Source organism: Nestor notabilis, unplaced genomic scaffold, assembly GCF_000696875.1.
Source record: "Nestor notabilis isolate BGI_N333 unplaced genomic scaffold, ASM69687v1 scaffold12941, whole genome shotgun sequence".
Classification (NCBI taxonomy): Eukaryota; Metazoa; Chordata; class Aves; order Psittaciformes; family Psittacidae; genus Nestor; species Nestor notabilis.
Genome location: NW_009914309.1, coordinates 20863 through 31944, shown reverse-complemented (window position 1 = coordinate 31944; position 11082 = coordinate 20863). Strand labels below are relative to the sequence as shown.

Genomic DNA, 11082 nt, shown 5'->3' with positions numbered 1-11082 from the left:
TAGTGACTGACATCTCCCATTTCCTTGATGATATTTTTACTCCGATTTGCCAGGCTGCATGGTTGGAAATTGTAATTCCAGTAAACATACACAAAAGTTGTATTTTAAAATAATTCTCAAGTATCTTTCAATTAAATTAAAAGAAAGTTTCATTTTAAACACAAGCCAGTTTTTACTATGCATTTGGGTTCTGGGAGTAGAAGCAAGAGCTTCTAACTAACAGATCTTTCACATAACCACTAAATTTCATCTTCTAAACTCCTGCTTGAAGAAGAATCCATTTTTTCTGTTTTCTGAAGTCCCAGTATCTCAACATCAACTGAACTAGTAAATTAACAGAATTAGATTAACAAACCAGAATGAATGTTCTTTTTCCTGTGTCTAGAGGCAGCTAATTCTAAAGACAAACAGGGTTAGAATATTAAGTTTCAATGCCAAACGCTTTAAGCTGAAAGCTACCAGCTACAGTTTTCACTTCTGTTTGCTCTGGTTTTAAAGCTGATCTGCAAACTACCTGATTTTTAAATACAAGTGTGGGATTTGACATATATTATTAATTACAGGCTTTGAAAAAATTAAGTTTATTAGATTTAAGAAAAAACACAGGCAAACATTTAAGTCTTCAGAAGAGTGAGTTTTTCTCTCCCCAGGAACTAGTAACTTAGGAACTTTCTGTGCAGCACAGAAAAATAATGAAATCTTAGCATTCTTCATCACCCACACTACTGTAGTACCTCAGTTTCCTAATTAAACCCTTAACTGGTTAAAAAAAGCTGAATGTTTCAGTCATTATCAGCAAAGAATATTAATTACAACACATTCTAAAAGTTCAAATTGTAAGGGAAATGGTTCACAGACTCAAAACAGTCAGTAACATAAACCTTAGCTTTGAGATCATCTCGCTTTTGTCCTCTACCACAATCCAAGGCTGAAGGAGTTTTGTTGGTTTATTTTTCCCTAATATCCTGACATTTTCAAAAGAACTATAAATTTTAAGTCATTTTCTATGCTAAACAGACCCTTGCATAACATCATACAATACCAATCTCATAAATACATTTCTGGCACTGTCATCCACACTCCAACTAGCTTGGAACACCACTACCCGTGTCTGAGCAACATGCTATCAATAAAAGACTTCAAATAAAACAGCGAGTTCTATTTTGGATGTCTTCAGGAGAGAAGATGAAAAGATGCAGCTACTTTTCAAACACGCTGGAGAGCATTTAGTTTGATTTTTCAAAGACACTAAACATCCCTGTTACCACAGATTTACTCAGGCATATAATGTCTCAAGACAAGAAACAAAAACTGCCTCACTGCAAGGTTTCAAACCTTTTTAGGATTAGGGATTAGCGATGTCATATGTAGACAAGCACAGCAGAAGAGCTTAAAACCTTGTCTTCAACCAAGCTTTCCATACATACATCAACTAAGCTTCATTAAAAGCCCTGGAGTATCCAAGGACCTTTTGACTGCAAGTAAGATCTACAGACTTATTCCAGTTTATCAGTTCCTTTCAGCTCCTCTCCTTTCCCCTCTGCTGATCTGAGCCACTAAACAGAGGCAAGTCACCAGCAAGCAAAGACCTAAAAAAGCTCAGCAGCGAACTTCTTTGCTGCAGGAGTCAATGAGGAGAGACATTTAGCCATAACTAATGGAGAAAAGAGAAAAACTACAACATTCTACTCCCATCCTCTTCATCATAAAACAGAGAACAATGAAAAAAAAATGCACTTTTTACCTTGCTTACTGCAAACAAAAACATTTTTTAAAACCTTTCATCACTAGTTCAATCCCTTTACTCTGTGTGATAAACAAACCTGCTTGACAACTGTTTTGTTTGTGTTATATATCTTAGGAAAAATACTTCACTTTTTGCAAAATGCTGCATGGTCCTTCCCCACAAAAGGGTTCTGTGCTGGGTTCAGCTACAGCAGTCATTTTTTCTCCTTCTTAGCAGCTGGTGCAGTGCTGTGTTTTTGACTTTCAGTCTGGGAACAACGCTGATAACACCGATGTTTTTAGTTGTTGCTCAGTAATGTTTACTCTGACCAAGGACTTTCTCAGTCTCATGCTCTGCCAGGGAGGAGGGGAAGCCAGGAGGAAGCAGAGGCAGGACACCTGACCCAAACTGGCCAAAGGGCTATTCCATACCACAGCACGTCATGCCCAGTATATAAACTGGGGGGAGTTACCCAGAAGGCCCAGATCGCTGCTCAGGTCGGGCTGGGTATCGGTCGGCGGGGGGTGAGCGGTTGTGTCCTCTCCCCTTGTTATTCCTCTTATCATTATTATTGGTAGCAGCAGTGGTTTGTATTATACCTTAGTTACTGGAGTGCTCTTATCTCAACCCGTGGGAGTTACATTCTTTTGATTCTCCTCCCCATCCCTCTGGGAATGGGGGGAGGCAGAAGGGAGGGGAGGGAGCGAGCGGCTGCGTGGTTCTGAGTTACCGCCTGGGCTTCAACCACGACAGGTTCTCACACACAACTACTATTTCTAAAAACCATCCAGACACATTCATTCCGTTGCATCCCCGGATAAATTTAATAAATTCCACTGAAATGTATTGCTGAATTAAATATACCTTTTGAAAGAAACCACAGAAACTTACAGAAACTTAAGCCCACTGCCCATGTTAAACGCTGTTTACTCCTATTCCATCATGTTCAGCTTCTACAAGGTCATTGTCCCAAACACGTTGACAAGGATCATGCCTACTCACTTAGATGAAATCTGTATCCACACTATGAATATTTCATCAGAAAACATATTTTATCAGAAAACTCATGATAGATTCAGTCTGAGCTACGACATATTCTTCTCTTCTGAATTTACTTTTCAACCTCAATTCCTCTCAATCTCTTCATGAAAGCTGGTAGCATTTTTAAATAATACTTCTTTTTTTAATCCATGCATAAATTAAGCTCTGTGATCATAGTCTTAATTCTTACAGAGGAAACAGAGCATTACGCTTGAGGGAGTCAATCTACAGATGGAAAATATTAAGGGAATTTTTATTTTAGATTACTACACATCAAGGTCAGAACAGTAACATTTAAAGCTAATAACACTGTGTATGTAACTGAATACCATCAATAAGCTACCTTCGGCATACACAGAATTCCATCACTTCTGTGCTCTCCTCTACTTCTCAAATTAATATGTTTCAAATCAAATTCACATTGTTCGAGCGTAGTACAGAAAAAAGTGCAAATATCTTCCTTTTAAAAACCATACCTTGATCGGAAAGAAAGTCCAGCATGGTCTGGAGCAGGAAAGACAGATGCCTGACACACAGAGCAGGATTGCCCATTCTTCTGGAAGCATATACTAGTTCATGAAGCAAACGCATCTGTACTGCAGCCCATCCTCTGTGAGTTCCTATAAAGTAAGCAGTCATTTAATACTTTTGAAAGCTATAAGTCACCTCAAGGTCACGTTTCCTCTATATACCAAGCAATAATTTAATGATACTTTTAAGAATCACCCAATAGAACCAATAATTACAAAATCCAAATCTTTTACGCAGAAGAGAAATTAGGATCTTTGCATTTGCTTGAATATTTAAATGTGAAAGCAATTCTTGTTTTATATGCTTGTCTATACTTGACTATACTAAATATATGCTTGTCTACACTAAATTTATCATTAGAATCCAGAAAATGAAGTTACATTTTCCATGAAGTAAAAACAAAATGATACACAAAGCCTTTAATATGTCGTAATTTTTAAATTCTCTGAACAAGAAATTCACATGAGATTTAGAATCATAGAATGGTTTGTGTTGGAAGGGACCTTAAAGCTCATCCAGTTCCAACCCCCTGCCACAGGCAGGGACACCTTCCACTAGACCAGGTTGCTCCAAGCCCCTGTGTCCAACCTGGCCTTGAACACTGCCAGGGATGGAGCAGCCACAGCTTCTCTGGGCACCCTGGGCCAGCGCCTCACCACGCTCATGGTTTCATACAGAACACTTAATTTTTATCCAAATCAAGTACTTCTTAAGTCTCTTTAAATATAAAGCAAAAGGTATTTTCTCTAAATTCTCTCCTGGCCATGAAAGGTCAATTAGAAGCAATAAAACTACAGGACATGAGGCACACTTGCTGATTTTCAGTCTTTAAAAACTAAGTTTCAGACTATAAATCATTTTATATTTGCAAAGTATCTATGGTAACAGGAAAGACATCATCACAGTGCAACTTTCCTTTCAAAACCATCATGTGCAGTACTCTCCATGAAACTTAACCTGTTTCAAGTAGTAAGCAAGAGCAGCAATTTCTAAGTAACAGCTATTCCAAGATGTGCAGTATTTCCTAAACTTCTACAAAGCCTTCTTTCTAGTATCACCCTTCAGCATTTAGCAAACTTTTCTAGCAATATTTACTGCAACCAAACCTTGAAAGTTTAGATTCTGCACGTAGTCTTGTTATTTTTCATGTATGAAATGTTATTCTTATCAAGTAGTGAAGAGTTTGCAGTGCTCTTTCCTTATGTCAGTGAAACAGCCATTTTAGGGGTAAAAATCAGACAAAGGACTTCAGTGCAACATGAAGGTAAGGTAAATGTGAAAGATAAACACCAGTCATGTCATCACTTCTTGGAAACCTTCTACAACCTCTTCTCCAACAGTCTCACACCAGTCTTCTCCTTTTCTATCATTGGGTTGAAAGGACCTTAAAGATCATCTAGTTCCAACCTCTGTTTGTGATTGGGGCCAATATGTTATTTGCTCCTCCAAGGTGTACAGATGTCCTGTCCCAGAGGGTGTGCTTACTCTGGGAAGCAGGAGGTGGCACAGGGGGAACTGTGTCCAGGCACAAGTCCAGCACATCCCCTCTTCCGAGATCCTTTGTATCTTTCTGTCTAGTCCACTTGGCATTTTCTGCCTCCTCTCACAAATAATTTCTTTCAGTGACTGCTAAAATCACACCAGTTTTAAAAATCACCAACAATCCACACATACAGTGGGTTGTCCACATGCCTGTTTGGTCAGTGGAGGTAAGAGAGCTTGGAAGGTATCACCTAGTAGCTAGTCAGGTAAGTTTCTCCATGTACTACCTTGACTGAATTGACTGGATAGCTCCATTACTTCAATGGCTAAGTGACCTAGCACATACAGAAACAACTAAACTGACAACTGGACTTAAACATCAATCTGGAATCTCAAAAATACTCAATGTACTCTCACAAAAGGGAGAAGAATATTCCAGCTGCTGTTCATCCACATTTAAACCAGTTCAGAGGTTTTATACTGGTGAACTCATAGAATCACAGAATAGTTTGGGTTGGAAAGGACCTTAAGATCATCTAGTTCCAACCCCCCTGCCATGAGCAGGGACACCACACACTAAACTCCACCTCTTTTCCACCAGTACATGCACAGCCCATTGCCTGCTGCTCCTTTCCTGCAGCTACAACATTTAGTGAATGGACCCCAATAATTCTACTATACAAAAGAATGCAAGTTTGGGGGCAACACAGGTTCACTCAGAAGGAGTTCCCAAGCAGCATATTAACTGTGTCTTCTTTTAGAGGAAAAATGCAGCATGGTGTATTAAAATCAAGACAACTTTTTTTAATTATTACTTTATATACAGCTTTGTATAACATTGACAAAATTGTTGAAGCATAGTTTACCTAAAGAAGGGCAGAAGGCAGCACACAGCTTGCAGAAAGTGAACACAGTATTTAACAGCTACACGAATTGGCATGTGTTCTTATGGACTATTTTTTCCTTTGGTTTTTAATAGATGCAACAAAATAGTAATTCAAACGGTAGATAGTCTCTAAAACCTGTTGAAGTGTCTTACCCAAATGCTAGGCTTACAGATAACACCACTCTGATCTAATTTGTGGGAAAATGTGACATATTTGACCCTACAGATAGGGTCAAATGTATATTTACATTTGTATAATTACATTATACATGTATAGATGTATATTTATAATTACATTCTAGAGATGTATAATTACATTCTACCTACATGTGCCTATATATATACACATCAAAAATACGTGAAAGACTCTTTCATTATAAGATCAAACAGCATCAAATACCAGAAGAAATACAATTGCTGATGCAGAAGCTGAAGGAACTTTATTGAAAAAATACTTGAAAATAAAACATGGTCTTTTTTGTACTGAGAAGTGTATAGTCAAAACCAAAGACATTTTGAAGAAGAGTAGAAATGAAGCTCTCATAAATAAAACAATTATTTGCTGCCAATGGGGGAATACAGCGATACATTCATTTAAATCATTGAAGCTTTAAGTCTTTGAAAGCAACACTAAGAAAAAGTGAAGGTGCAGTGTTAAAGAACTATTTGCTGCAATTAGCTTTGGGTAAGTAAATGACATTGGCTTCATTTGGTACCTCTCAAAGAAATGGGTTCTAGAAAGCCAGTTGAGTGACATCCTCTGCTAATACTCTCCCAGAGACACTTACCTTTGCTGAAATCTTTAGGATCCAACGATAAGCTATAGCCAGGGAGGGTTTCCAAGAGCAGTTTGTAGCAGGCCCTCCAGCCAGGCTCTGGGATGCTGGGGGCTGCACACTGCATTGCTGCTATGCGCTTGAAGAAGGCAGACTTGCGGTGGAAGCCGATCCGCTCGTAGAGCTCAGACAGAATGCTGTAGCGCTGGATTTTCTCTTCTTCTGAAAGCTGAAATGTAAAGGGAAAAGAGAAAAGGATTGGTTTTAAGCAATATTTTAAAGCATATATCCAAGTTTAAAATAAAAAAATAGCAGGAGGGGGGAAAAATGTACTAGAGACATCTCCAACACTAAGAAGGCCTGGGAATTTGCATACAGTCAGTCATGACAGCTTTTACTGACAGGAGAACTTCAGCTTGTTTCAAGTTCAACAGCTAACAAAAACAGCAAAGACAGAGTTCTTTAGCAACTTTATTTGCTAAGGAATAAATACGTATGTCAGTAATGTCAGTAAACAGTCAAAGCAGTCAGTAACAGCTCCACATTTTATGAAAAATGTTTAACATGATCATATAATCCCAGACTGGTTTGTGTTGGAAGGGATCTTCAAGATCACCCAGTTCCAACCCCCTGCCACGGGCAGGGACACCTTCCACTAGAGCAGGTTGCTCCAAGCCCCTGTGTCCAACCTGGCCTTGAACACTGCCAGGGATGGGGCAGCCACAGCTTCTCTGGGCACCCTTTGCCAGCACCTCAGCACCCTCACAGGGAAGAAGTTCCTCCTAATGGCTAACCTAAATCTACCCTCAATTGGTTTAAAGCCCTTATCACTTGTCCTACCCCTACAGGCCCTTGCAAAAAGTCCCTCTCCAGCTCTCCTGTAGGCCTCTTACCTAATGATATTCATGTGCATAGTAAGAACGCCTAAAAAAAATACCCTTTCCAGGATCTATTGATTTACCAACATTTTCATCCCTTTAAGACTGAATCTCGTTATTAATCTTGAAATCTCAAGCTACGAAAGTAAAAAAATTACTGTCTTGATTTTCTTTATGTCTCTGATCTTGTAAGCCACAAATTTTTCAGTCCATCATACTATATGCAGACTGCCAACCAGTGAGGAAGAATTTAGTGAACGCCCCATTAGTTAGAACAAACTTGATAAGGAACTACCAACATGTGCTTCTTTAGCTTATCAGTATATTGGCACAAGTCCCAAGTAACCATTGTTTTCGCCTCTGGTTTGAATGACTGTCTTGCTTTGAAACCAGACAGCTAAGAAGAAACTACTGCAAAACTCTGGAAGCTACCGACTACTTCAAGCCTACATCCCACGAACAAGCAATACTGAGCTCTGAAGGTGGACCAATGCTGACACCTAGCGCACAACACCTGGCATGCACAACCAAAAGCAATATAAAGTATTTTAAAAGACTCTAACACGTTTTGCAAAGGCGTTTAAAATGACAAACTTCACACAAAAATAGCACTAAGGGACAGAAACAGTGTTTCTGCAACTCGTTCTCCAAACCTGAAGATATCAATCAGTGGATTCTGTGCATTGCATTTCAGATACCTAAAACCTTCAAAAGTAATAGATGATGCCGCACTGGTTAACTTTAACAGAAATAATTAGGTCTTATAAATGAAGCTTCAAAACATCTTTTAGTCGCTTAAATCTCGATATAATTACCAAAAGAAGTCTGTTTTCAAAAGTCACTTCTGATTTTGGATATAGGGATACGAGAGACCTCAAAGCAGCCTTACTTTTCACAGAAGGCATCATCATAACCTCATCTAGTAGTTCAGATCTTAGTACTTCAGGATACAAAGACACAGGCAGATAAGTCTAGCAAATCATTATAGAAAGTTTCAGACAATTTTTGAAGCTGAAGTTTCTATTTCCCTCAGAAATGAAAACCCAAGACGAGGCCCCGTGCAAAAATACCACCCATCCATATAAAGGACCAATCCCAATAACAAGAGTTATAAATTGCACCAAGCTGAAAACTTCCATGAATCAATGCAGCTGGAAAGGACACAAGGCACAAAAATAAAACACAGAACATCTTTAAACCAGATTATCAGAATCCCCAAAAGCTACTGCTCTGGAAGAACACGAGGTGCCAGATTAACGTTACCTACTCCAGCAGGAAGAAAGCTGCTCCACGGTTTTTTCCTCCACCTAATGCGTCCACCTCACCACCCAGTTTGAGATCATTATCAATCCCACCATGCAGATACGTTCTGAAGATGCTGAACAGCATGGTGTCCTGGATCAAACCCTCAGGGACCCCACCTGTGACAAGCTACCAGCCCAGGTTAAAACTTTCCATCACCACCCTCTGAGTGCAGCTGCTCAGCCAACTTTCTACCCATTTGCAGACTACTCACCCACTCTGTACCTTGCCAGTTTGTCCAGGGGAAAGCTATAGAAAACAGTGTGAAACACTCTGCTGCATTAACTCCCTAAATTCTGACCAAACTACAACAAAAACACATAGAATCAAAGAACTGTAGAATGGTTTGTGTTGGAAGGGCCGTTAAAGCTCATCCAGTTCCAACCCCTTGCCACGGGCCCGGACACCTTCCACTAGAGCAGGGTGCGCCAAGCTCCATCCAACCCGGCCTTGAACACTGCCAGGGATGGGGCAGCCACAGCTTCTTTGGGCACCCTGTGCCAGGGCCTCAGCACCCTAAGATCATTCATCCTCACCATTCCTAAGAATTGCCATTTCAGATTTGCTCACGGTTTCATTGAACAAGATGCCAAAAAAATCCACTGCAGATCTGTCCCAAGCAGCTATTTTTCTCTAGGAAAACATCACAACAAAACAACTGGATTTTTTTTCTTCACAAGGGAGAAAAGCCAATAGAGTCTTTAATCTGAACCTAAGTCCTCATGTTTTTAGATGAACTCTGAATACCTGTTAACCCAGACTCACAGATGTGAAAATCCTCTGAAGTCGTAGTGAGAAGGAAGGTGGTGATAATGAACTGAGGTCCCCTGAATAACTCACAGTTCAGTATAACCTGTCAGACAAGAAAAGAGTAAATGGACTTTGCACACTGACCTGACGAAGGTTGATGTAAACTGCATTCTGAAGAAACTCAGAGGCTTCCATGCTCCTTTTCTGTATGGCGAGGACTCTCACTGCCTTCACGCAGGCTTCCAGCTCAATCACCCCAGCATTCTTGTACTTGAAGAGGGAGAAAATTAAAATCATATTGAAGTATTGCACCTGTTAGATTTGATAAGTATTTCTGCTCAACACATAAATCAGCTGTCACATCTTCCAAACCCAGCAATTCCTTAATGCCAGTGACTATACTGTTAAACTATCAGCATATATCCAAGTGTAAATTAAGGTGTCATCTAAAATGTTATTATGCAAAACGATGGCTTTCAGCCTCTTCACTCAATTTCCTTATTCTGAGACACAACACAACTTTAGAAAGAGTTCAGATGAGGAGAAAAATTGGGAATATCAGGATCATTTTGGGTAATGTCATATATATGTGGGTGCAGTGAGGTGTTGCAACAAAGGAATAAATTCTGCCTTCACAGGGTAAGAGGCATGTAAGCAAAAGGGTCAGTTTTACAGTAATTCATCACCACCTGAAACTGCTCTACTGCAATAAATGAGGAATTAATCTCACCTTTTCTACTTACTATGAAATACTTTATACAGGACAGGATGCTGTAGCAACAACTTTGGTTTTACCTGCATCACTTTTCTCTTGAGTTAAAACATTATCACTGATGACAAGTGATTTACAAACCATTCTGAGTTTTCTAGTATCTATTTACAAAACATTTTCTGTAAATGACTGTTGTAGTTATCCAGCTTGCTTAAGAAAGGCAGGAGACAAAGTAGATGTGCATTGATCTGTCTTAGCTCTGCAACAAAGAGGCTATTTTCTAGACAATCCAACCTAGTTATTTCCTCAAACAATGCTGATATTGGGTATTTCAGTCAGCCCGTTTCCTGCTGCAGATAAACTCTGCTTGAGTATTTATCATGCTTGAAATCTAATGGGGGAAATGAAGCTCAGCACAAAATGCAAGAGTTACTTCACCAAAGCACTTACATATTCCTCTCACAGAATCACAGAATCAACTGGCTTGGAAAAGACCATGAAGATCATCAAGTCCAACCATTACTCCAGCACTGCCAAGGCCACCACTAACCATGTCACTGAGGGCCTCATCTTCATTGTTTGTGAACATCTCCAGGGACGGTGACTCCAGCACTGCCCTGGGCAGCCTCCTCCAATGCCTGAGCACCCTCTGGGGAAGGAATTGTTCCTTCAGCTCCATCTAAACCTCCCCTGGTGCAGCTTGAGGCTGTTTCCTCTTGTCCTGTCACTTGTTCCTTGGGAGCAGAGACAACCCCACCTCACTCCATCCTCCTGTCAGGCACTTGTAGGGAGTGATAAGGTCCCCCCTGAGCCTTCTCTTCTCCACATTAAACCCCAAGAGGTCCCTCAGCCCTTCCTCATCACACTTGTGCTCCAGGCCCTGCACCAGCTCCGTTGCCCTTCTCTGGCCCCGCTCCAGCACCTCAATGTCTCTCTTGCAGTGAGGGGCCAAGAACTGAACCCAGGATTCGAGGTGCAGCGTCACAACTGCCACGTGC

At 40.2% G+C, this 11082-nt stretch overlaps 1 protein-coding gene across 1 annotated transcript in view; it reads right to left on the bottom strand.

Annotated features, from left to right (window-relative positions):
- Positions 1–3243: 3243 nt before the first annotated feature.
- The window catches only part of TRAPPC9 (trafficking protein particle complex 9), a gene marked incomplete at its 3' end in the record, with an annotated part of 27662 nt that continues 19823 nt past the window's right edge, over positions 3244–11082 (bottom strand). Inside the window, exons 6-8 of the mRNA XM_010023599.1 lie at positions 9517–9642; positions 6455–6671; positions 3244–3387 (exon numbers count right to left, since the gene is read on the bottom strand). Coding sequence (XP_010021901.1) covers positions 3244–3387; positions 6455–6671; positions 9517–9642 — 487 coding nt within the window. The remainder of the gene's footprint in view (positions 3388–6454; positions 6672–9516; positions 9643–11082) is intronic.